This window comes from Chiroxiphia lanceolata, chromosome 6, assembly GCF_009829145.1.
Source record: "Chiroxiphia lanceolata isolate bChiLan1 chromosome 6, bChiLan1.pri, whole genome shotgun sequence".
NCBI classification, from domain to species: domain Eukaryota; kingdom Metazoa; phylum Chordata; class Aves; order Passeriformes; family Pipridae; genus Chiroxiphia; species Chiroxiphia lanceolata.
This window is the reverse complement of record NC_045642.1, coordinates 48,796,018-48,822,261: the sequence shown is the minus strand read 5'-3', so window position 1 is coordinate 48,822,261 and position 26,244 is coordinate 48,796,018. Positions and strand designations below refer to the sequence as shown.

Below are 26,244 nucleotides of genomic sequence, written 5' to 3'. Positions count from 1 at the left end.
TGTGCCCTCACCCTGGTATGGGGTGCCCACAGCCACCGTCCCTCAAAGGACCCCTCCTTCGGCGTGAGTCAGCTCCTTCCAAGAGCAGCCACGCTCTCAGTGTGGTGCCTCTGGCCCCTCGCAGCTGCTGCTCTCGCCCAAAGGCATCAGTGCTGGTGGCCATGGGCTGCCTGTACCCACCTGCCAGCCAGGGCAGCCCACAGCCCCCCACTGCCCACACACAGCGACCAGCTGCTCTGCTTCACACAGCTTAGAAGTGATAGAGCCAAACTATGAAAAAAAAATAAAAAGGCAATCTCAGTCTACCCTTGGTCTTACACCACTAGATAAGTCAAAATATTGAAATAATATTAAAGTAGAACAGCACTAATACTTTAGCAGTCTTTGACATAGAATTGTGGAAAATCCTCTTGTGATTTACTTTGGATTTGTTTATCTGTTCTAGATTTGGGGTATTTTTCCCCCTGCAGATTTCCATTTGTTTCAGCATATATACCAAAACTGGACTGCTATTGCTATGCAAATTGTTTCATTCAGATTTCTTTTTATAGTTGCTTTTGTTTCAAAGGCTTGCATAACTTGCTAAGGAACTCATGCTTTAAAAATACACATACTGAAAACAAATTAACATTTTCTGCAGGAAGTTTCAAATAACTCTACAAAGGGGAGTTAAAAAGGAAAAAATCAATTATCCTTTTAAGTGTTGTATCAGAAGCGAGACTTTTTGCTTGAAGGGTATAATGGAGGGGTTTGTTCAGACACAGAATGCAATTTCAAACACAATGCAATTTCAGCACAAAAGTATCCTTGGTTTCAACTATGCACTTTCCTGAAAAGAGACTTTATTTTGGGCACAGAGATACACGTACATTCTGCTTTTCCAAAGAAGCTTCATTAATGCCCACACTGAACTGCATCATCAATGTCCTGCTTTGGCTTTCAAAGCTCCAGCCTCAGACCAGCACTTGGACACAACATGTGCCCCGTGGCTGCACCACAGGCTGCCCACGATGGTGCTGCCTGTTCTGCAGTGCAGAGCCTGAAACTGGGGAGGTGAATGTGGCAGGTAAGACATCACACCCAGACATGGCATACGGACACTGAGTTGGGTTTGTACGACAAAGAACTGGTCTTCATTAACATTAGCCACATCAATTTTTATTTCTGGTCAACTTGCATCATAAACTCTGAAGTCACTTATATTGGGAATTCTTTTCAAACACATGAAGAGCACAGAGGTGGTGTTGGCACTGAAATTCTTCACTTACTTCCATCCAACTGTAGCAGGAGAATGTACTTTTTATCTCTGAACTACCAATGCCTTCTACCATATTCTTTTAATGATGTGGCTAGTAGTAACCAGCCAAGAGAATTCTGAAATGAATTATTTCTACAGCTTCAGGATACGATGAAAAGCGCTCAAAAAAATCTAGAACCTCCTTGATATTTTATCAATCAAGACAGCAACATTATCATTAGGAGTGCAATATTCTGAAAAGACAGTGGTGGTTTTAACAGTTCTGCACACCAAATTTCACCGAAAGTCATGGAAAATGAGATGTGTTTTTTACTCCTAGAAAAACACAACCAAGGGAAAGATTTCTTGGTTCAAACATTGAATGACAGAGTCTTTGTAACTTCCACAAATTTTGTGGCTGTATTATTGGGATGTTTATTCCATGAATTGCACTAGTTTAATCAGACAGTAAGGTTAAACAACAAGTAGCAACGCAAAGGCAGACAATTTCTATTAGCCTAATATCCCATTTTTCAACTGAAAAATTCAAATCAAGGGCATCCTTGCCCCATACAGGCATCCATACTCCCCAAAGAACAGCAACTCCTCCCTCAATTAACAGTCAATATGTCACAAGTGTTACGTCATTTTCACAAGCTGAAAACCTAGAAAAGTGGAAACAACAAAGCATTAAGTTGAGTGAGTTCATAAAAAAGACAAAAAGCGGAGCTGCTGAGTGTCCCAAATGAAGCAATGAGGTGTCTGAAAATGCCAGAAGGTAAGAAACTGTAAACTGGAGTAAGAAATTCAAGTTCGCTGCTTTAATGTACTCTTCTCTTGAGCTTAGACTCCCTACAGGGGAAAAAAAAGGCATTTAAAACAACTACCCATCCACTGTATCCATGAATAAACAGAGACTCCTAAGGGGAAGAAATACACAGAAAACTCAGGAGACCTGATGCAGAAACCCAGCTGACACCAAGGGAAGATCTCAAATTCTCATGTTCCGAATCACATCCTCCAGTTTCCATAGGCAGCAAGGGAACACTAGGCTCCTTTTACCTGGCGTTAGTAAAAGAGTAACTGCTCTTCTATCCACACACCACAGCAGATCATAGAGTGGGAGACTTGTAGACATCCAATGAAGAGAAAAGAGAAAAGCCCAGTGCTTGAGGAGGCAGTTATACTAAAGCAGACTATTACAAACATACATCACAGACAGGGTGAAGCTGATGATGCAGAAAGTAATTCATAGGTATATGCCACAGGACATAGACAACCAAGCAGGAATCTGCCTGTCTTCACCACTTCCATCTTTCCCCCCTTCTCTTCCCTGAAGCAGACCATTTTGTAAACTGTAGATAGATGCCCAATCAGACTAGATATTAAAGGTGCCTTGCTAGCTAAATTTTAGCTGCCTGCATAGAGACATAAGCTACTTATCAACTCCAGGGCTACAAATTTGCTAGGCAATGAAAAAAAAAACCCTTGTAGTCAAAGCCAAGCAGTTGACTTGACAGTTTTCAAAATAATGTAAATAATGCTGTACTTAGCAGTTCTAACCAGTCACACAAAAGAAGTCAAAGCTCTGTGCAATAAGCAGTGTGCTGCAATGCTGATAGGAGAGAGATTTTACACTTGTACATACATCAGAAAGCAGCAGACAGATTTCTAAGTGCAATACCCTATTCAGACACTTCCCTGCATCTGCCCTTTTAGAGCCACAATATATAGAAGATGTGGTAGAGCATTTGCAACCTTAAAATCAAGGCCTACAGAAGTATCCATTTAGGAAATTAGTACTGTTTTAAACATAACTGCAGAAAGCTCAAGGAATTTTTAAAAAGGCAATATCATAATGAACAGTCATTTATTACTAGGAAGATTTTTCAGTATTTAGCAACCCAACTATAAAGACTCCCTCTAATTCTGGATTTCATAGAATTACATTGCATATGATTGAACTATCTAATGAGTTATTAAGTGGCAGAATAGTATAATCAATAAAATGAAACAAAAAGCAGAAATAAATATTTAGACCAACAAGTTGGTCTTGAATACATAAAGCTGTGTATTCGAAACCATACAGACTAACACTTTGCACAGTGACATGGGAGCGCTGCATGTATTTAAAAGTTTACAAATAGACAAGAAATAAGAGTCTTGTAACTTCTTGTTGGTGTCAACCCAGTATCAGTTGGTAAGGCATAAGTTATCAAGAATACTTATGATTTGCCTTCAGTGCTGTACTCCATTTGTATTATCAATACCAAACCTCATTTTTACTTCTTTCACCATGAGACTCTGTACAAAATTTAAATTTGTAACCCTGGTGCCCCTAACCCTTTCCTTGGCCATAAACTAAACTATAAATCACAGAACACTTCTAAAGCAACTTGCAGCCATCAAACCTAGACCTGTAAACTCTGCTGTGTGATCCATGAATTTAGGTCTTTCTGATGCTGTTCATAATCCTAACCTAATCTCATCCTGGAGAAAAACATACACCATTATTTTCTTCTGACAGGACAGGCTTGCAGACACTGAAAAATCAGCCACTAAAACTTTCCAGATCTTAAACTCATGTTTAATTCTATGGGGAATAGTTGACAAGACATCCATAACCCTCTCAAGCAAAGCAGAACATCATTTCCCCAGAAAAGTCATCACAATTTTGGTTATTTCTCCTTCCTTCCATGTTGACTAAAGTTCTTTCTTCACTCTATCAGTACCTTATTTCCAAACCAAGAATACCAAGTCAGATATCCTTCCTCAGTCTCAAAGAAATGCTCAGCTTGAAAGAAAATGTATTGCCCCATAACTGGAGGAGTAATTTTAGAACCATTTAAACATTGTTAGAGCCCATGTTCTGACAAGGAAAGGAAAATTCCACTCACAGATCAAAAAATTAACTGTGTAATTTGGAAGCTATTTGTTTCTTAGAAAACAGTCAGCTGAATAGTCCTGCAAGTGCAGGAGTAAAATCACCAGAAATGTGAAGCACTTAAGTGCTGAACTCTTAGGTATGTAACTATTGACTCTTGTATATCCAGCTCACACAATGCTGTTTCTAGCTGCTTTTGAAACCATGCACTAGACATGCATTAGAAATATAATCTTCAATTTTGTATTTTTAAAAAAATCATGTAAATGACCCCTTTCCGTACATGGACATAAAAGCACTCGTTTTTGTACGTAAATAACAGCAAGACTACTAGTCAAATGGTCAGTCTTCCTAATGGGCTCCTTGAACACAAAGCTGATGATTTCCTTTATGATATATTCTAATACCTGAATCACCAGCAGTTTTTGTGGGTTTTTCTGTTTGTTTTGCTTTTTATTTTGGTAAGCTGGCTTTTTGCAGCAAGCTGTCAGCTATGACATGAAACTCGTGTATGTATGAAAACAGGACTACACATTGCAACTGACCAAAGGCAATGCACGATATTGCAGGAAATAAAGTCATTCATATGTGATGGCATGACTTTATCACTTTTTTATAATCATTAAGTTGCTCAAACAGTAAGATCAGGCAGTAAAACAGGTGCAGTTTTGCAGGATGAGGCTGTCATGCAGGTATTTTACAGCTATTCAGTTTGGAAGGTGTAGACTACATATATGTTTTCTACTTTTTCCAGTTAAACTTTTCTTTTTCTTTTTGCCTCTCCAAACAAGAATCAGAAGAATTTAACATAAGGAAAAATATTAACAGTCCTGTCCTCCCAACCAATGGAACAGTAGCCTACGAGCTACTCAAATCATATTTTAAAAAGTCAAGCATTAATGAAAACAATGCCCAAAAGTAATTAAAATCCTATTTCACAACCAAGGTAGTATTTTGACACTTCCGGAAGAGAAATCTGAACTATGAAAAGTCACCACTGAATTTGTCTGATAAATATGATGCTAACTATTCAAGTCATCAACACACAGAAACACAAAAGCTGTGCTGAAGAACTGTTACCATCGACTCCAAGAGGAAGCAGATTAGGATCATGGTTTGAAATACCAGACTGTTTTTTGACTGCAACAGAAACTAAATTTAGACCCAGTTACATAAAAAATACTAATAGCCTTAACACTTTTAATCAGCATAAGAGGTTTAGAGATACACAAATGATTTCAGGTCTGTTGACTAGTTTTATAGTGCTTTTGCAATATTGTGCATTAGTAAAATCAGGGAGATTATGAAAGAAATACTGAAGCATAATAAAATTACATAAAACATTTTGAAAAGCAGGCTATATAGAGTGACTCCAAACATTGGTTCTGATAGAAATTTTACCAGAATACACCATAAACATAACTTCTCTTTAGTTTCCTGCAGCATGGATGCTAATCTAACCAGGTAATGCAACTTGAATACCTCACAGGTTCAGAAAATAGGTTGGACTCTTCACAAATGCAGCATTAACTCGTGTGATCCTACGAAGGGCAAGGAATAAAACGCTTACTACCTTCATACTGTTGCAAACTGCTGATCCATAGCTAGCACAACAGCACAAAGCAATCTGGCAGGCTTTCAAATGCCAGGTCTGGCACAATGACGGGCAATATGCTCTGCCAGCTGTGCAACTCCTTCAGGAGCTGCAAAACAGCAGAAAAAAATAATTCCCTGATGATTTTAAGGACAGTTCACTGTTATGTCTTGGAGAGCACCTGCCAATAATTTACGAAGTAATGATTACATCATGCTCAGACCTTTTTCTCCATGGAAGCTAAACAAGTTCTCTGAAAACAATAGGAAACACCACAATATTGTTCTAATACAAGTAATTACTTGGATAAGCTACACCTGTTGCCCCAGGCATGTGGTAAAATTACAAAATAGGTGGCAATGTTATCACACATCCAATCTCACATTTTTTTATATGCAAACATTTTCAGGTTCACATATTGAAGCACATGCAACAGGCTAGTTAGCTAAATGTGGGTAATCTTTTTTTTTTGCTGACTAGTTCTTTTTATTTGACCAGTTCATAGCAGTGTGATCAGAAAGCATTCCCTAGAAGCCTGTTCCTATCATGGTGTACTAAGAAGATACAGAAACTGAACAGTCTGACAGTCCTACCAAGTTTTAGTGATGACTAAGTTCTATCTACATCCCATTTTTTCCTTTCAAGGATCTTTCAAAATCATCTTGTACAAGTTTTCTGTACAATTTGAGCATTATCACTGATAAGGACATATTAGCTACCCACTTCAGAATTATTTCTAAGAAACATTGGTAGTAACAGCAGAGATAAGCATACTCTAAAACTTATCCAGATGGACTTAAAAGAGAAAAAAACCCACACTTTGAAGCAACTACTGTAAAATATACCTTAAGGCAAGTATTATCACTGATACCTGGCCAGTCACGTTTTTGTGCTTTCTACAAAAATATAAACATGTGGAGAGGAAGCAGTAGTTTCTCCAGATTAGGTTAACTGCAATGGCTTTACTTAAAACTACAACCTTAAACCCCAATAAAAGGCTAGATTCCAACCTCTGAGCTATTAATAATTTTTTCTTTGCTAGCACTTGTTCTGGGTGATTTAAACTGCCTCACTCCAAAGAAACAATTCTTGTTCTGATTTACAGAGCTGTAAACCAGTCAAGCAAATGACTGTGCTGTGTGTCACAACGTTACAGTCCAGAACTGGTGAGACCACCAAATGAGATTTCTCCCAGACAAGGCAACCGAGTTAAGTGAGAACTTTAAGAAGGTATTGATGAAACCACCAGCCTGAGAAACAGCAACTCCAAGAGTTGTTGCTTAACAATGGTGTTGCTAACACTTCACTCTTCATAACTGACACTTAAATATTCCTATAAACTAATTAGCCACAAAGGAAAAAATAATTTTGGTTGTATCTAAAAATAAAAACCTTCAACATTTTGGAGATGGAGTTGTTATTTACTTGCAGAAGTTCTGATATTGTTATTGACATTAAATATTATGCTTTATTTTCTACTTTTTAAATACCAGGAAGGGCACGAAAGCCACTACTAAACAACACAATGGATTCTTTTCATTGGTTTCCCCGTGTAATTTTCCAAAGTCGATTCTACAAAAACTGGTATTAGCCTTTGAATCAAGTTTGACAGAAAGCTTGTGATTTGACCACCATTGCAAATTTCTTTAAAAGTGTTTGTCAAAAGTAGCTTTTAGGGAAGCTTTTATCACTTCCGAAAAACTACACTGAAAATGAAAACTCCTTAAGAAAAGCCTACACAACTGAAATAATGTATTTGCTCATTATCAAAATTGGTGACTGCCAGATTGCACTTACAAACTATACTTTTTGGCAGATGCTTAGCTCATTATCATTCAGCTGCTGAACCACAGATCCAGCTTGTATCACCTAAGAGGATTATGCAACAACAGGCAGGTTATTACTGCTTAAAGCTCATACAGCAAACTTGCTTCGTCCTAATGTTCAGAGTTTCTGTGGATCCTTCTCTTCCAGGAAAACAGTTACAGGGCTTATTGGAAGTTCTACTAAAAAATGCAGGAGTGAGGTTAGGGTTTTTTTTACTCCCTATCACAGTGGTCATACATAACCTATCACAGACAGTAAAGTTTGAAACAATCTAGTTCTTCCATATCTTTGTATCTATGCTCCTCTTCTACCAAGGTGAGGAATTTTTACTGAGCTGAAAGGAAGGATCAGTTCACTTACCACTGAACTGCAACCATTGCTCAGAACTCCTCTGCCAGAAAACATTAAGACAGCCTTAACGACACAGAATTAAGAATTTTACTAATGTAGTTAATCAGTGTAGTTGATCTGAACCTACATGCTCTTTCATGCCTTGGTTAATACTGGTCAAGCAGTGTGATGTACACTAACAGTTCACCACATGTACTGCTTAGCGTGCAGGGAGGACTTAGGACCGTTTGAAGTATTTTTAAAAATATATTTCAACAAGCAATTTTATAGATTCTTTCATCTAGTTTCATTATCCCATTTTGAACTACCACTGATTTCTTACAGAGTTTTCTGACCTAAGATTCTGTTTACTGGATACATTTCTTTACCAGATTTGACTGTGAGAACATCCTCCCCAACACCCTTTTTAAAACCATGAAAACATCTGCAAAAGCCATGAAACAGAGTATCATACAGCATTCAGATCCTCAGTTAGGTGTTTTGCTCATACTTGAGCCTTTTCCTCAGTGATGGCACTAATTTGGGGTTCTCTGTCAGCACACACAATTTAGTGACTGATAACAATAAAATTTGTTATCAATAGGTTAGAAAATGAAACAAAACTGATAGAAAGTTTTATGATCACACTGCACTGTCTTTATCCTTTTCTTAAAAACAGCATTATTTTTAGTTTGATTTTCTAAGGGTTTTTTTCTTTATTAGCATATTCCGTGCAGGCATGTGTTATCTCTTCCCATCCTAAGCCCTCAAGTTAAAAGTCCTAAGGCCAATATGATTATGTACAAAGGAACTCACTTTATAAAAGTTCATTAGCATCAGTAACAATAGTAATACAATAGTATTCACCAACAAGTGTCCAACATCCATCATGTAGATTTACATAGCTTTGCTACAAAACCAAAGCATTTCTACAAACTTCTGGCTGTCAATATAAGGGAAATAATCATTTTTCTAGACTGTTAAGGAGAAAAATGCATCATTGAGCCATTTAGTCATTCCTAGCCAAGATTTTCTTTGTGTAACAAAATACATTCTCACTCAGCATTACAAGTTTTTTACAGTTTTAATATATTGTCCTAGCAGATGGGGTTTTTTGTTTAACATGGTCTTCAGTTTTAAGTTACTATTTCAAACAGAATAAGTATTTGTAGATCAGATAGAAAACTTTTGTCAAGAATGAACTGTAAAGTAAATTATCCTTCCACTGAGCCCACACGGCTATTTTTTGCCACTTTTTTCAAAGGTTTTATTTAAACATACACAACGAGAACACATTGCTGTTTTATGTGAAAAGCAAGCAACCCTCCACTGCCAAAGCTGATGTTTCACACATGGACAGGGGAAAAAAGAAGTAAATAAACTCTTGAGAGGCCATTTGTTTGCATAAGTTAATATCTGAGAAATTAAAACACTCAAAACTGTGCTCATCTTCACCTAAAAAGTAAGGTCAATTCCCAGCATCAGCAGGTCCAGCAAGTCTCACTGTCAATTAGAACGGAACATGGCACAAAACCATTAAATACATCACATGAACTCAAGATTTCAAGAAAAAGGATCTTCCTGAACTCGACTCATGGCACTTTGAACAAACAGCAGTGCACGGATAAAGGCTCTAGACTTTGAAAAGTATTAAAATCAGAACTCAGAAACTATTTTATAGTTGCATAATGTTGCAAAAGCTAGGAGTTAGCAAATTCTGTGAATTTGTACAGAAGTTATTCTGAAGCACAGTTACTGGATTTTAAACTGACTGAAAATATTATCCAATCTTCTTAGAGATTACTCTCCTAAGTAATTTTTTCATCCTGTAGATTAATACTTTACATAAAATACAAAATGAAGTTTGAGAACAAATCAGTAAGATGGAGCAGATACAACATTAAGATGGAGCCAGATTAACTCTAGGGGAAAGTTTAGGTAGTCTAGATTTAAGTGGGCTACTAATAACGTACTTCAACTAACCTCCTTTAAAAAAAAAAAATATTCAAGACTGTTCTCTAAATCAAACTTGTTAAAAAAAAAAACAAACAACCCAAACCAAAAACAGCCACATAGAAAACAAAATGAACAAAACCCACACTTGCCTATCTTATCTTATTTTAGAACAAAAGAATGACTTTTACATATTTTGTATTCTTTGGCAGGGAATCTACGAAACCAGAACACGTCCTGACAAACTGAACCTTTGCTGAGAAGTGTTCATAGTCGTAAACTCATTTATAATGTGTTATGTGGGAGATGCCAAGTCGCAACAATTTGAAAGTCAACAACATGGAATGTACCAACAGATTTATGAAGGAAAACAGTAGCAGTTATTTACACGTTCAGGGTAGCTAACTGCTCTTTATGTATTAGGTTTCCCTGTATAAATTAGAAAACTACAAAATGTCAGAACTGGGAGAAATCTCCATTTTCTGTAAAAGTTCAAGTGAAAACACCTTTGCAGCACTTTCCTTAGACAATTGCGTATTGTTCGTATAAAAGGTCTCTTATCCTATAGAAGTCCTGACAGAGACAGCCTTCCAATCCAATGCGCCCCGTTTCAGTCTGCAACAAAAGACATGTTTTGACTTATTATCTTTACACTGAGAAACTTAATTTTCATTTAGAATATTATTTACCAAAGAGTTTAAGGCACAGAGCACCTACCCTGCGAACAGCCACCAGATTGTTGCACACAAGCACTCCTCCCACAAATTCAGCTTGTATACCTTCTCGCAAGAGAACCTGCTTGAAGTCAGACAGTCTTGGCTCATTCATAAACACAGACTGATGTCCAAGAACCTTGAAAACAACACACACAATTTTAATACTTCTATTTAATACCTTCCATTTTTACAAAGACCTCATTATTGCGTAGGCAGTAGTGTGGCCTAGACTATACAACTATAAATTACTGAAGACAAATGGAAAGCTGACAATGAAGATCCCTCTCCCAAGCCATGCCATGCCAGGGACAGAGCTGCAGTAAACTGTACTGCTGATCAGTGCATACTTCTGTGATGGTTGTTATGAATCTGAACAGACTTTAAGAGTTGTCTCCATAGTCATCTAGCTCCTAGAAAAGACTACACTTAGGACTGCGAAAGAGTATCTTAAAAAGCAACTCTAGGATTAAAAAGCATTGGAATCATTCAACGAAAAGATAAAATGATATCTCCTCACATGCCAAGTATTTTAAGAGCAAAGACAAATTTACAGAAAAACTAAATTCAATGAACTCTCAAATCATTACTGTAGAAGCAGATGTATGAACGTCAAAGATCTGTATCTCAAGTATATAAAGTATTTTCCACAGCATCAATAAAACATAATAAAATCCCGAAGTGACTAAACACCATAAATACGCTAATTAAAATCTTTCCTTCATAAATAGATGGCTTTGTATGCTAGGCACTGTTAGTGGAAGTGAAAGACCATCCTCACTGATAAGCATTAAAATCTGAACAAAGAACAGCACCAGGTTTAACAAAGAGAAAACCAAACATGAAAACCCAGTTTCAGTTAGGCTTCCAGTTAAGATCAGTATCCACTTCTAAGCACTAGAAAAACACAAATGAATGCAGAGCTCTTCATAAAAGAAATTCAGATCAGCATCATTTCTGTACCTCCTGAGGTGGCAGAGGTTCCAAAGTAGGGATGATTTCACTCTCCTCACACATCTCCTTGTCATCGTCACCAAAGAGGCTTTTCATGGCCTTCTGCTGTGCAATCACACTCGAGTCTGAAGAAGGCACATCCACTTGCATCTCTAAGTCTTCATCTTCCCTCAACTCTCCCTCTTCCAAAATAACTCCAGTATCCACTTTTGAAACCCGCATATCCAGAACACCATCTATCCAAGCTAACTCAGCATCCTTGGCTTTACAGAACTGAAGGGAGCTGACAAGCGAGTCTTTTAACCTGACCTGGGTTGCACAAAAATAAAAGCAGCAGAGATCAATACCTTTCTTGTCTTTGTTAAAATAAAAAAGAATATATATGACTGCAAGCCTGAGCTAAATTTACAGCAAGAGCAATAATTTCCTTTTAAAAAAACAGAAACCTTTTTTTGCAGCCATGCAGTTCCTCAGTTGGTCTTAGCCAACCCGTGAAAAGTTTCTATAGATACATTTAGGTTATTGAAGAGCAGTTCCAAATTTCAACCCTCCAAAAAATGATAATTAATATTTTATTGTAAGAAAGGATTTGGTAAATATCAGACTTCAGAGTGACCTTACTCTGATTCCTCTGGTGCACTCTAGGACTTTAAGCTCTACTCTTAGAGACTGTTCTCCACATAAGATGGCACACGATTCCCATAGTGGAATCAAGGCTGCAACTGTTTGAAAGATATGGCAACTATCTACCCATCTGCAGCACGGGTCGCTCAAAAGACACTGAAGTTCTGATGCTTCACTCATATCTATTATTTTCAAATTCAACGTCTCCACTGTACTTCTCCCGTGTCATTTCTAATACACTAGTAATTCCCACAGCTTAAAAAAAACCCAAAAAAACCCATCAACAACTAACAGACAAAATGCAGAAAACAAGCCGTTTCAAGTCTGAATTTTCTGCTTCCTACAGGGTAAGACATTTTTCTCTGGAAAGAAGCAGAAGTACCTTTTTCAACAATTCCACCAGTGTTTTTCTATTAACTTTAAAAGGATAAAGGAATAAAGGACTAATGGAGACACTTCCCTCGAAACAATTTCAAAAACTGAACTGAGACCATACACAATTTTTACAAAATTCACACGAGTTATCCAAGTTTCCTTATTTAGGACTTAATATATTGCATTTAATTTTCATGGCTAGCACAGAGCAATACATTACCATAACCTCACTTTTCCAGTTTCATCATATAAGCTGTTTTTTGAGGGTATGGGTGTCTTATTTATTTTTATTGTTAACTTGCTCCTAACTTTACATATTTATTCCTAGCCAGCCTTGCCTTTTGCACTACACGTGAAAACACACTGATCACATGTTTAAGCTTTCAAACACTAATGAATAATAAGTATCAGAAGAATGTTTACCTAGAACACAGAAAACCACTAATGCCTTGATCACACAAAAACAACTGTACACACAGATAGTTCCTCCTCTCCTTTCCCAAGGAAGTGAGGGCCAAATTGGAGTCTGCCAATACAGCTCTACAAAAACCCACAGCAGTCACACAGTTAACAAATTCCAGTACCTTACCTGGTAAATGTGAGTTTCGCTGGTTGCATCTACAGTTTCATGAAGTTTGGGCATGTAAACTTTAATATCTTTTCCACCAAAAGCTCTGCAACATTCTGCAAGGTCCTGACTGGCCTCAGGTGGTCCATGGACAATGACCAGTTGTCTTGGTTTCATTTGGTTAATAATTTTTTTAATTGAGTCCCCATCTGAGCGTCCTTCATAGTCAATGTATGTAACTCTGGCTCTAGTTTGAATTAAAAATCGTTATTTTTTAGTTTAAAAGATTAAACCTTTGAGTGCTCCAAAATACTTAGTCTAAAGACAGAAGATATTTTTAAACTATTCTACATCAGCAAAAGCTGTCAGCACAAGGTATATTATGGACGAGTAAAATACAAAGTTGTGAAATATCAGCATATATTGTGTATTTAACTATAAATTCAAAAAATTCAATCACAGTTATCCAGAACATGAGATAACCACATTTGAATATGTTACCCTTTTAACAAAATATGTTTTAGTATCTATGCTAACATACTATTGTATCATTTGTTCTACCTCTTCCAGTTGTCTCCATCAGACAAACCAATTTTCTTAAGAGTGGGAAACCGTAAGACTCCATCCTGTGCTCCCAGAAAGACTAGTAAAAAAATTGGCTCAGGGAAAAAACAAACAAAAAGCAAGTCCTTTCCCACTTTCTTAAATCCAAGCTATCCTTTTACCCAGTTCACACTGTACCCATGCCATGATTCTAGCAGAACTGACAAGAACAAAGTCACTCACTTAATTTCCATGGATTCTGTTGCAGAAATACACTTGGTAGGAACATCTGATAAATCCTGGTCCATAGGCTCCTCTCCATTTGTCAAACCAGACTCTAATTTGCTTTTTTCTTCTTCTGTTGCTTGAAGTTCTGGAACTAGAAAATCCTCAGGTCTAAAGAATGAAAGGTATTTTGCTTTTAATAGTCTTAGAGTAAAACCAAAGCACTATATAATATAAAAACAAACAATGCTGACTACTCCTACTGAGATTTTTTACAACTGTTATTGCCAACAATTTTATTACGTTTGCCTTCACTATTTCCATTCTTGAACAGAGCTCATTTGGGAAATATCACCTTCCTATCTTAAAAAAGAACTTTAATAACTTGGGAAATACTAGCAAGTCAAGAATTTCTAGCAGTATTCCTTATGCAGAGAGGACAAATATCACTAGATTTTTCGAGGATGAATAGTGTTTTTTCGCCTCATACATTTATCACCATGTGTGTAATTTAAAGCAGAAAAAAGTCAGGTTAAAAAAATTTTAAATCTTCTATCTTATAAGATTAAAAAAAAGGCCTGGAGTGAAAATACATCCTAAGAGGTGTGAACACAGATCAAGGATCAGCACTTTGCAGCTTCAATCCTATCATAAGCTTCCTGTGAGACTTAGCAGTTGGAAAGAGTATATAACAGTGGTGCAAAAGAGACAAAATGATGATTTTTTTTTTAATTACTTCTATTTTTTAATTATTTCATAACTACTACATGTTAGTATACATTGTCACCACACACTTGATAATCTCGCCGTATTCATCCCATTTAATTCTTTCTTCAGGGGCTGGAAACATTGGATAAGATTTCTTTGCCTGTTTGAAGAAGCTTCCTTTTCGGCTACCTTCGCCTTTCATCATCAAATCATGTTTGGTTTTATGTACAGTTGGTTGATCAATATCCTCTTCAGCATCACTCTCGTCACTGGAATCGATATCTGCCCTGAAATGACATTCCAAAAAAAAAAAAACAACTTAGCACTTCTTTTTTAATTTGAGTTTCATATTACGTAAACACACTGACTGGAAAATAACAGCTGACATAACACTAACCCACACCAAGGGCAGTTTACGTATCGGAGAGAGAGCTCACAGTCAAATGGCAGATGAAACAGGCCTATCAGAACAACAGATTGAAGACAAGCACAACCCTCAGTGCCCCCAGACAAGTCTACCAAAACTATAATTTTCATTTATCCCTGTAAACAGTATAAGGAGTAGAATGATCACACAGAAATCCCAACTCAAATCATACCAGCAGAATGCAAGAACACCAAATACACTTACTCTTTAGACTGCTCTAACTTCTTAGCTGCTTCTTTCTTTAGCTTCTCCTTTTCTAGGTAATCTTCAAGTTCTTTTCCTTCCAACTTGACACGTTTTCTCAACTGCAGATAGAATTAAAATTAATGTTATTGTGAGTAGCTGACATGATTTTAATACGTCTCCTACATACTGCTGCTAAGAATATTTGTACTTAGGTACCAAGGGCAAGTACAACTTGTATGTCACATACAAGACACGATTATGCAAATGTGCAGCACATCAGCAAGGGAACATTGTGATATTATCAATCAACAGAGTCTACGTTAACAGCAACGCATTTCTAAAAATATTAAAATCAATTAAGCGCTACAAAAAGTTCTTGAAACACCTTCAGGAAATCTCTCTCCAACAAATGAAGGCAAATACTCTGAGATGACCAGTGGTTTTTAAGTTTTCTATCAGTAACATCAAACCAGAAGAACCTGGCAAAGTCATACTAGTTGGAAAAACAATGGTAAGTTTTTTTTCTTGTCTTCTGAAAATCAAATTAGAATATAGGTCACTTTGAATTAAACTAAATTCTAGTAATAATCTAACACTGTAATTCAATGCTTCCAGTCAAATCTAAATTTAAAATAAAGCTGCTTCATCAGGATTGAAATTATCACTGCAATCACAGGGGACTCCCACAAATCAACATTTACCAGAGAGAAGTAGACACAGGTATACAGATTATTGAAAACAAGAACAAAAATTGTGTTATAATTTCTACAGTTTGCTTATCTTCCTAATCCTGGTGGGATATGTTATTCTAATTTGACTTGGTTCTCTCCTCATCCAAACCAGGACTATTTTCCAGCAAGACTAATCCATCATATATGGTGATCTGTACATCAACTGCAAGCAGATTTTTTCTATTATAACAAAAACAGGAGGGGAAGTGTTGCCTAAAGATAAATATGTAGAAAGAACTTCATGCTCAATTCAATGGAGTATTAATTTTGCCACACCACTAAAAAGTTCCCAATATGAGACATATTTTTATGTACGTTTATCCACAACTGATTAAATATGCACCAAGACTGGTTTCAGATTTCTCTCCATCACTAGAAGTGTTCTCAGATCAAAAAGGAAACTTAAGTTCAGTTTTGCCCATATTCCCCCAGATGGCCAACAATAAAAAACTTTGAGATATAGAGACAATTCTTACCTCAATATCTATAACTTTTTCAGAGGGATTATCAATCAAGAATCGTGCTAATGTTCCAGGTGTAGTGCGGTAAGTTAAAATTATAGAGTTTTTGGAATCCTGGCACCATTGAATGAAAAGATCTCTAGAAAACCCACACTCCAAGTCAGGCTGACTGGCAAGAACAACTTTTGGACTAGGCACTCGAGCCAGATCAGACAGACTGTGACATAAGGAGAGATGGCGGAACTGAAAAGGGTTGTTTCTCTTGTCTTCAAAGCACCTCATCAACTTGTCACTCATCCACTCAACCTAAAATATGTAGTAACAAAAAGTTATCTGTAAGAATACAAGTTCTACAATTAATGTACAAACATGATGTGAAGTACAGGATGCAATATGCTCATGATTACACCAATGCTTCTCATTTTAAGAATAGAAATAATGTTGAGCTTAAACAACACCTACAAATACTCTACAACAAACAAATACTTTAAGTCCTCCTTTTCAACAGCTATAAAGTTGCTAACAAGTCTTGTGATAAAAAGAGAAACGAGTATCAACAAACGCCCATAGCCATGACTGGACTGTTACTTGATCAAAAGAATTGAGACACAAATATGCACTACAGAATAAAGACACTCCCCCAGTATTTTGCCATTTTTTACTGTGAAAAAGGAAAGCTTTTCAATACACATTCCATTCCTCTTCATAGTTGCATTTCAAAACCAAAACAAACCTGTGATTTAGAGAATTCCACTACATTGTAGCTGACATTATTCAGAAGTGCTAGAGAGTAGACTCCCAACCCTGCATCTTTTGTTCTCCAGATCTGATCAAGAAGCTGAGCAAGTTCCAGAACTCTGCCTGCTGTATCCACGGCTATCAACACATTTCCATCACCTCGTAATGTCTCCAAAACATTAGCTGAGAAGAATTAAAAACAAAATAAAAGCCTACTTATACTTTGAACCAAAGTTAGAATGTTTGTGGTGTAGCTTGGGGTTTTTTTGTTTGTTATACCACTCTAGCAATCATAATCAAAAGCATACTGCACACAGAAATAAATTGAACTTCAAAAGACATCCAAAGCCACATTTCCACCAAAATTAAAGGGAGCTGGAGCTTTCTCTATCTGAAGATCTCACTGCCTTGATACTTTTTCTTTCCTTTTTTTTTTTTAATTAAAACCATCAGTAAAATGGAGTTTAAAAAAAGAATGTGATGAGGAAGGTAATTTAAAAATCCCTGAAGTGATTTATCAATATTGGGTAAAATGCACTGCTTTCAAATACGGTTCGTTGTTTTTAGGAAAACATTTAACTCACAGGATCAGTACCACCAGAAAAGAGTAATTCAAAATTTGTTAAGTTTTGATAAAGGTTCTTAGTTTAGATGCTGATGAATTTCACACAGAAAAATAAATTGCAGTGGCTAATAAACCACATTAGTGCTATTTTTCAAGTCCAAACAATACATACTCAGCAGCTGTTCATCCCTTTGCTTCCTCCTGGGTTGCACATAAGTAGCATTAAATGAATCTGTAATAAGCAACGAAGGCCTGCTCAACATTTCCAAGGAACATCCGTTCAGATGGCTGTGGAAAAAAGGCAGTAATCTCACTTTTTGCATTTCTACTTTATGAGAAAAATAAGACAGCTAGCTTCTAGATATTTGCATGTACAGAAATCAAACTCCTCAGCTGCTGAATGCTTCCTGCTTCAAACTTACAAAAAAAAATTAAAAGAATAAAGAAACCCAGAGCTAATGCTTGTTTCAAACCAATTAATCTGGATGCAAGCAAAATTAGTGCTCTTACTAGAACTGGAAATGCACTTCTGCTTCCATGCCTCTTTATCATACACTAAATGATGCATACCTAACATAATATAAAAGAAACATTGCTATCTTGAACTTACATCTCCCTCTTGTGGTTGAAATCAACTGCATAAACAATTTCTTCCTCTCCATCCTTGACAATCTTCCAAATTGTGCCTCCTATCATGTGACCAGCTGGCAATGGTGTGATTGACAAACCATGTCCTTTGCCTACAAAAGTTTTCAGTATTTTAGATACATTACATGTATTAAAACCCATTACTCTGAACAAGAGAGATAGTAACTTTAAACAACTGAACACCTAAATTATTAGTCAGACAAAAAGTCAACTTAAGTATGAAAAAGCAGTAATATCTGTCCCTGCCATCTAACCAGTAACTTCAAAATTTGTTGCAATTCACTTCTCTGTTTCCTCCAGAATAAAGAAACTAAAGTGAAGATCACTTCCTCCCTCCATCTCCCACTAATACTCAGAGGCACTGCAGAGCTGCTGTGACTATAGACCTAAACAACAGTAAATTATATAGCAAACATATCACATGAAAGCAAGTGCCTTGGTGAAACTCAGATCCCTCTCTAGGGCAACACTGAATGTTTACTGTATCATTCAATGTTGAGGTACTTAGAGAAACTTATATAAATTACACAAACTAGAAGTTTTCCAGAACGACAAACACACAAGTCAAATCATAGCAGGAAAGGTGTTCAGGTGCTGTAGTCAGGGATGACAGAACTTTTCAGCATCCAATGCATTTTTTTAATGTGGTGTTGCTCCTTGTCACTGATACTAGCCTGCATCTTTGTCAGATTAAAACTAGACCACCCATGACTATTACTCACTGACTCTGCTGCATGAAGTGCACAGTAATAGTTAATAATTAAACATAATCTTCTCAAATACCTCCATTGAGTCTTTTCAAATCATCTCCATTAAACATGAAAAAAGTTAGTTGTTTAAAAAGAAGTTAGACACTAAAATTACTCTTTAGATGTAAAAATTGGCAGCACAGACATAGCCTTGCTACAAATATCTTGAAAAGAGGCCAGCACTCTTTCAAGGATAATATCTTATTTCTATTTTTCAAAGAACAAGGTAAGTATTTTGGCAAGCACCATTCCATGAACTGTGAGATACTGCATTTCAAAGTGCTGGTGGTCAGCCTGTATGTGTCCCTGTTCAAGAAGAGGGTTTCCATTTCATTCTGACCTTTACATTCAGTAAGAGTGAAAAGCTGCTGATTCTCCAGCTCCCACAGTTCCTAGGAATCAACTACACTGAGTACAGTTGAGTCAGTGAAGACTCCTCATTAAATCAACCACATGCTGTAACTTCATCTCTGCAACATATCCCTGCTCTAGAAAGCTTTCCTTTGTGTTACTGGTTATGAAAAGTTCTGAGGTATCTACCACTAGACATAAGTAAATGCTTTTAACAGACAGGAGCAAATTCCAAGAAAAGTTACAAAAACACAAAAGAGAAACAAATGTCTCCCAAAATGCTTTGACAGGACCTCCTCCACATTAAGTGAAAATTCTACCCATTTCTACATATAATTACTGAGGCAAACATTCTGCTGATACAGACCAACACAGGGCTGATTCAATCAGCACTGCAAGATACATATTGCAGAATTTACTGCCTTTAAAAGTGTTACTTTAACTCTTAAGGACTCTGTTGCCTTTAAATAAAAGTAATTTCTTGAGGCTTTGGTGACAACTTTACCTTTCAAATTCACAATCTGAGAAAACTTCAGCTGTTGTATCTTATCAAAGGCTGCATCTACATCATCCAATGTAAAGAGCGTGAAATCTTCAGTATTATGGCGGGACTAAAATAAAAAAAGAGGTACAGAGCATTCAAACACTCCACTATGTCAAAGGTGTTGTGTATGAAAGTATCAACTTAAATGTACCTGGTAGAGATCATACATAAACATCTGTCCCATTTTATATACAGGAATAGTTGCATAAATGGCACAATTCAACCCCATTTTTCCAACTGCATATGGAAGTGCACCAAGGTGTAGAGGGTCGGGATGAGAAAGAAGAACAGCATCAACCTGGTGTACATGCCTATAAAGAAAGGGACAACAGAAGCCATTGAAAGGATTTCCATACGGTGTTATATACCTCCTATTAGAGCTATTTAGAGAATACATACACAGTCTGAATGCCAAACAACAAAACTGAAACCCTTTGAGGCTTGAAAAAGCTTTAAAAATCATAATTAAAAGTTACAGGTGTTTCCTAACATTTGAGTACTTAAAAATGCAAGTGACTTTCGAAAACATAACTTTGAAGTTAAAGATCTAAGTTTCACATCAAATTCCTGATTAAAAAGACCTTAATATATATGTGGACACTAGAAAGTAAATTTACTGAGACCAAAAATATTATCTGTGCAGAAAAAGTGAATTTTATCTAATTGCTTCTCAGAGAAGCAAAAAATTTTATAAATTATCCTTAGCACCTAATAATCCTCCATTAATAGACTTCAAACACTGCAAGACTCTGAATGCTAGAAAAGTGAATCTATAAAACTAGCATCATAAAGCTTAGTTTTTAGTTTCAGTTCTAACTTGGTAATCAGCAAAGCTCCTTGCTGTACATCTGTAGAAGTTCAGTACTAAAGTCTAGATAGGTTTTCATTTGTCGGCTGTTTTATTCCCTTTGCAGGGCTGGAGAACTGACAGAAGCCGTTTTCCTGACTGAGTCTGTTCAACTTGAAACAAAAGGCCAGAGTCGAACCACTGTGTATTCAGCCTACACACGCTTAGGCTTCTGCCATTTAAAACTTAGTTAAGCATTCTAAATCAGTTTAGAGACAAGGTCGGTCTCCCATAAACTCTGCTGTGCCACATTTATGAAAAAAACCAAAACATCCAAGCCAAAACAAGCACAGAAGATCTTAAGAAGTACAGTTAATAGATGTAACTAATTGGACCGACAAGAAAAAATCCCAAGTTTTTACTGGAAAGGCTTCAGCAGTGTAATTCCTTTCACATAAAACACACGCCAAACAAAAAATAAAAGAACAATTCTGGATTTAACACCACATACACATATCATTGCATGGAATTTTGGAAACTTTCAAGACAGGACATGGCCTTTTAAAAAAAGAATGGTGTATAAACTGAACTACTTACTTCCTCAGAGAATCAATAATATCCATAGAAAAGTTTTCATCCCAGCCACAGTCCAAAAGAAAACGAAATTCATCTACTTGCAACAGATAACAAAGGGCAGATTCCTCCTGCACCCCTGAAAGCGTAGTTAACTTGATAATCGATGTCATTTTCCTCTCCAAGTGTTTAATCTCCAAAAGAACTAATCTGAAGGGGGCAGAAGAAAATGTCTCATTTACTAACACAAAGAAAAAAGTCTATTTATTTAGATCTAGTTTCATACATTCCTGAAAATATGCAGGGTAACGGTGTTAACAATGTTCAATACAGCTGCTGGATACCAACTAAGTCTCAAATAGTAACGTTCTACCGTTATAGGTCTTCTGTTATAGAAAGAGGGGGGTTGTTGTTTGGGGTTTTTTTTACAATATATAACTGCATAAAGCTTAAAAAAAAACCAAACAGAAACGATCGCTAGAAGCAGCGCAGTTAAGAGCAGCTTCCCGGGGCCGGACGGGGGCACTCGGAGATGGCGCACCCAGGGCCGCGACCCCTCCAACGCCCCGAGCAGGGGCACAGAGCCCGCGCTCCGCACGGGGGTCCGGGGCTCCAGCGCCCGCCGGGCCCCGCCGTCCAGGCCCGGCCTGACGGGGCTAGTCTCGCCGGGTGGGAACGGCGTTTCGAGTGCGAGCCCTGCGCCCACTGCAGTCGGTGAAGAAGAGGGCGAGGAGGAAGCGGAGGACGAGAAGAAACAGCCGCTACCTGAGGCGCTCAGCCCGGCCCGGCGCGCGCCGCACCCACCGCCATCTTGCGGGAGGCGGGGAGGAGGGGATGGGCAAGCGGAAGGGTGGCGGGCGGCACCACCGCGAGCCCGCCGGGGGGGGGGGGAAACGTGCCCCCCCGCCCCTGCGTGGCCCGTGGTCGCTCCCGGCCCGCCCGTTCCCAGTGCCCTTGGTGCGGCCGCAGCGGGGCCCGGCGGCGCGAGCGGCGGTAATGAGGGGGCCGCGCGGAGGGCGGGAGCGCTGGGGGTGGTTCTATGGGACCGATGTCACATTTCCGCGGGAGTCCCTCGCTCCCTCCCCAACCCCTTCGGCCGGGACACGGCGCCTCAGCCTCGGAGCTTTATGACGCTCTTGCCCCTGCGGCCAGGGTCATGCGGGAGCGGTCGAGGTCCCAGGCGGGCGGGGACAACGGAGCCAGGCAGTGGCGGGGCCCTGTCGCGGGGGAGCGCGGCCCGGGGCGCTCCCAGGGCCGGGGCCGGGGCCGGTGCGGGGGCAGTGCCTCCCGCCCGCTCCGCAGAGGGTGGGTGCGCGGCCGCCCCACAGCGGCCGCGGCGGGAGCGGCGGCGCCGGTGCCCGAGCGCGGGGCCTGGCTCTGGGAGACACTGCCGTGCTGTCGAGCTTAACTCCCTAACCTGGAAAGGATTAGTTGGGTTGGAAGGGCTTGCTGTGCCTGTTTATTCTGGAGAAGGGAAGACTGAGAGGGGATCTCATTATTGCATATAAATATCACAGACGCGGGTGCCAGGTGCATGGTGACAGACTCTTTTCGGTGGTGCCCAGCGATAGGACAAGGAGCAATGGCCATAAACTGAAACACAAGAAGTTCCGCCTCAACATGAGGAAGAACTTTACGTAAAGTTTGGCAGAACACTGCGACAGGCAGCCCCGGGGACGTCATGGAGTCTCCCTCTTTGGAGGCATTCCATACCCACCTGGACACGTTCCTGTGTCACCTGCTCTGGATGACCCTGCCTTGGCAGGCAGATTTGGACTAGATGATCTCCAGAGGTCCCTTCCAACCCTAACGATTCTGTGATTTTAGAAATGTCCTTTCTTATCTGTCAGCTCCCTGCTGAATGTGCAGCTTGTCTTTCAGTCTTGATACAGGTAATAAGGCATCCATCTACAGGAGTTTAAATTATAGATGTGTTTGTTTTACATGGATGTGTTCTGTTTTACAGAACAGCAGACTTGTGTAGAGTTGCCTTAATGGATAGATAGCTCTTTAAAATGGAACTATTTCATCAGGGATATCTTAAAAGAGATGTTCTGTTTCTCCCTCTGTTTTAGGATGAAATCCTCTTTCTCAGGGTGAAGAGTTAATTAGGATTATTTCTAGGAAACATAGGTATTGGTTTGAGAACAGCACATGTCTCTTAGGAAGTGTGTGATGGCCTTCATGTTTATTATGTGGTTGTAGAATCCTAGTAAGTGAGAGTATGCAACAGTTTCCATGTGCAGATTTATTAGTAATTCTTACCTGTTATGCTTTTCTTTCTAGCAGTCATGGTGAATTTACCACAAGTTGTGCGTGATCACTGGGTCCACATCTTTGTTCCCTTGGGATTTGTGATTGGATGCTATTTGGACAGATGGAATGATGAAAAACTGTCAGCCTTCAGAAACAAGAGCTTATTATACAGAAGGTCTGCTTTATGATACTTCTTAAATATATATATATATAGTTATTTTTCAAAGTACTTCTTTTTGAGAGTTTTAAATATGACCAAAAACCCCAACAGTCAAAATATTAAAGGAAAGAAATCCCTAAAAATTTCATCAAGCATTCATGAAGTGTTTTAGGTCACTAAATTGAGTCTTTAGGAGCCAACTTGTTTAGGAAAGAAAGGATTATTAACTGCTATCAAGTTCCTAGTCATGAAATGTGTAGAACACTATTTTGTCTCTCTCTAAAAGTTCAGCAGGAAACACAGTGCTTGAATTCTAGTTTTCTGTCTTAAATTATCACATCACTTTTTAACTAAATACTTGTATAAATGTATGTTATTTAAAAATAATAACCAAGGTTTTCAAAATTAACTTCTTTTGGCAACTGCTATATCTTCACTGAATGATGTGATTATATCACCATCATCATGGCTGGGCTTCACAAACAAAGATTTGGGAAGGTCTCTACCCACATTTGTTACAAGCATGCTGGTGGCTAAAAAGGCCAAGATAGACAAGTCGAGTTGCAAAAGGCACAGCAGAAAGACTCCTTAGGTGGTATATTCTGCAAGACACGATTCTTTCTGCGTTGTCTTTTCTCCTCAAGAGTGATCCTGCGTGCGTTCTCAAAGGCATCAGCAGTGTTATAGATCGTGTGTCTCCAGACCTCCCGATTGGAGGCCAGAGTAGACCAGTTATGGTGATCAATATGGCCAAGGCTGAGATGTTGTTTCAGGGAGTCCTTGTATCTTCTCTTTGGGGCTCCTCTCATGCAGCAGCCGGTGGCAAGTTCACCATAAAGCAAGATCTTAGGGAGGCAGTGATCCTTCATCCTGGAGACGTGTCCTGCTCAGCACAACTGTGTTCTCAGCAACATGGCCTCAGCACTTGTGACTGCTGCTTGTTCTAGAGCAGATGTGTTAGTCACATTGTGATTATATACACTGACGAGTTTGCGTTTACTGGCTGTGACTTCTCAGGGAGAATTTAGATTAGAGAACTTCAGGCATTGCCTCATCTCTGTCACTTCTAATTCTGTATTAGATCATAGGGTTAACAAAACGAGAAAAAAAAATCATGTTGCGTAGTATGGATTAATAATAGCAATGTTATCAGTTTACAGGTGATTTTTTTTTCAACTCTGGTCTCACCTAAATTTTTGAGTAAGAAAGAAAACTTATGATATAATCCACCCCACAGGTACCTTAGCACTTTTCTTACGGCAGTTGCTGTGAACTTGGGATGCTGTTTAAGCATCTTGCAAAAATACCCTCTGATTACACACCTACCTCTCTCCCCACTAAAGTAATGAATTATTGTATTTAAAAGAAATAGAATTTTTCATTATGGATCCGATTAAAAGTGTGTTAACTCCTTAGAGGTCAGGTGTTCTGTGCTACCATTTAGATGAATGGAAATAAGAGGACTCAGTCTGTTCAAGCTTTGGAAAGAAATGAGGAAGTTTATCAGTATTGAAAGATTTTTAACTGACAACTATTGCAAGGACAGTTAAATTTATACATAAATCTCAAAATTAAGCTATTGTAGAAAAATTAATTACATTTAATTGTAACTATTCTATAAAAAAAATCCTAATTTTAGTCTCTTCCCTCTGTTTTTCTTATTTCTACACAGGGAGTTGAAGCCTGGTGAAGAAGTGACATGGAGATAAGAGCTGCCGATGAAAATGAAGACATTTTTGTTTGATTCATCATCTTATCTCACATGTTGAAAGAACAGGATTATGATTTTTACCCTGAGAGCATACCACAGAAAAGGACACCTGCATTTCCTCAGTGCTAGTTAAATTTCCAATGTTACTTTTTGAAGTTGATTTAATTACATGACTAATAGGTGTCCGGGAATTCCATTAGTCCATAAATGTTGAGAACATTTTGTCCTGTACTCTGGAAGTGAGAAGGAAGAATTATGTAATAAAGAAAAACTATGCAAAAGTAATTTATGCTGTTATTTATCTGTATGGTATGGAATCTGTGTATTGAAATGGATTTTATATGGCCAGCTGCTGCGCTGCCCCTGCCTGGCACCTTCCGTCAGCAGTGGTTCGTCCCCTAATTTATGAACTAGCCTTCAAAGGAATACTTCACATAGACCCAGAATGTGGTTGGCAGTTGCTTGGTTTTCTAATTGAACGTGGACAAGTTTCTTTTCTGATTTCCTCTGTAGGCTTGTTTGGAACAGTGGCAAGTGGGTACTGTGGCTTTGAGACAGGAATGGGAAGGTGTGAGCGACGGGCAGCTGGTGAGCACAAGGAACCGGTGGCGCTGAGCCCTGGGACATAGGGGGAGCAGGCGTTCCCGGGGCAGCAGGGGATCGGGGTTCCCGGGGGCCCGGGGCGCTGTAGGACACGGCAATGGAAGCGCAGGACGCGCCGATGGATGGGCGGGACGGGCGGTGCGTGTGGGCCTCCCGCCGCGCGGGGGCGCTCGTGGCCCGTGACCCGCCCGTCGGCCTCCCGCCCGGCAGGGGGCGCCC

The 26,244-nt window shown here is 38.7% G+C and overlaps 2 protein-coding genes across 3 annotated transcripts; one reads left to right on the top strand and one right to left on the bottom strand.

Annotated features, from left to right (window-relative positions):
* Window positions 1-6,083: 6,083 nt before the first annotated feature.
* CPSF2 (cleavage and polyadenylation specific factor 2) lies at window positions 6,084-22,188 on the bottom strand. Its single transcript, XM_032690394.1, has 15 exons — window positions 22,061-22,188; window positions 21,320-21,505; window positions 20,087-20,246; window positions 19,897-20,002; window positions 18,254-18,383; window positions 17,816-17,931; window positions 17,074-17,261; window positions 16,356-16,646; window positions 15,167-15,267; window positions 14,622-14,822; window positions 13,846-13,998; window positions 13,081-13,306; window positions 11,502-11,801; window positions 10,543-10,677; window positions 6,084-10,440 (listed from the first exon to the last, which is right to left on the bottom strand). Exons 2-15 carry the CDS (start codon window positions 21,466-21,468, stop codon window positions 10,348-10,350), a joined length of 2,349 nt encoding a protein of 782 aa, XP_032546285.1. The 5' UTR covers window positions 21,469-21,505; window positions 22,061-22,188; the 3' UTR covers window positions 6,084-10,347.
* On the top strand, window positions 22,180-25,703 carry NDUFB1 (NADH:ubiquinone oxidoreductase subunit B1). 2 transcript variants are annotated; one of them, XM_032690396.1, is made up of 3 exons: window positions 22,180-22,288; window positions 23,585-23,726; window positions 25,384-25,703. In XM_032690396.1, the coding sequence occupies exons 2-3, from the start codon at window positions 23,587-23,589 to the stop codon at window positions 25,418-25,420; spliced, it is 177 nt and encodes a 58-aa protein (XP_032546287.1). In that variant the 5' UTR covers window positions 22,180-22,288; window positions 23,585-23,586; the 3' UTR covers window positions 25,421-25,703. The 2 variants fall into 2 exon arrangements, with proteins under 2 accessions (XP_032546287.1, XP_032546286.1); XM_032690395.1 differs by having other exon boundaries at window positions 23,582-23,726.
* The last annotated feature ends 541 nt before the right edge of the window (window positions 25,704-26,244 follow it).

Bases quoted from the DNA above. Each gene is read 5' to 3' on its own strand.
- CPSF2 (XM_032690394.1), bottom strand. From the start codon at position 21,468: ATGACATCGATTATCAAGTTAACTACGCTTTCAGGGGTGCAGGAGGAA. The intron at 20,003-20,086 runs GTACATTTAAGT...TTTTTATTTTAG, and splicing joins TTATGTATGATCTCTACCAG to TCCCGCCATAATACTGAAGA. The intron at 17,932-18,253 runs GTAAGTTCAAGA...TTTTTTCCACAG, and splicing joins TTCAACCACAAGAGGGAGAT to CCATCTGAACGGATGTTCCT.
- NDUFB1 (XM_032690396.1), top strand. From the start codon at position 23,587: ATGGTGAATTTACCACAAGTTGTGCGTGATCACTGGGTCCACATCTTT. The intron at 23,727-25,383 runs GTCTGCTTTATG...ATTTCTACACAG, and splicing joins AAGAGCTTATTATACAGAAG to GGAGTTGAAGCCTGGTGAAG.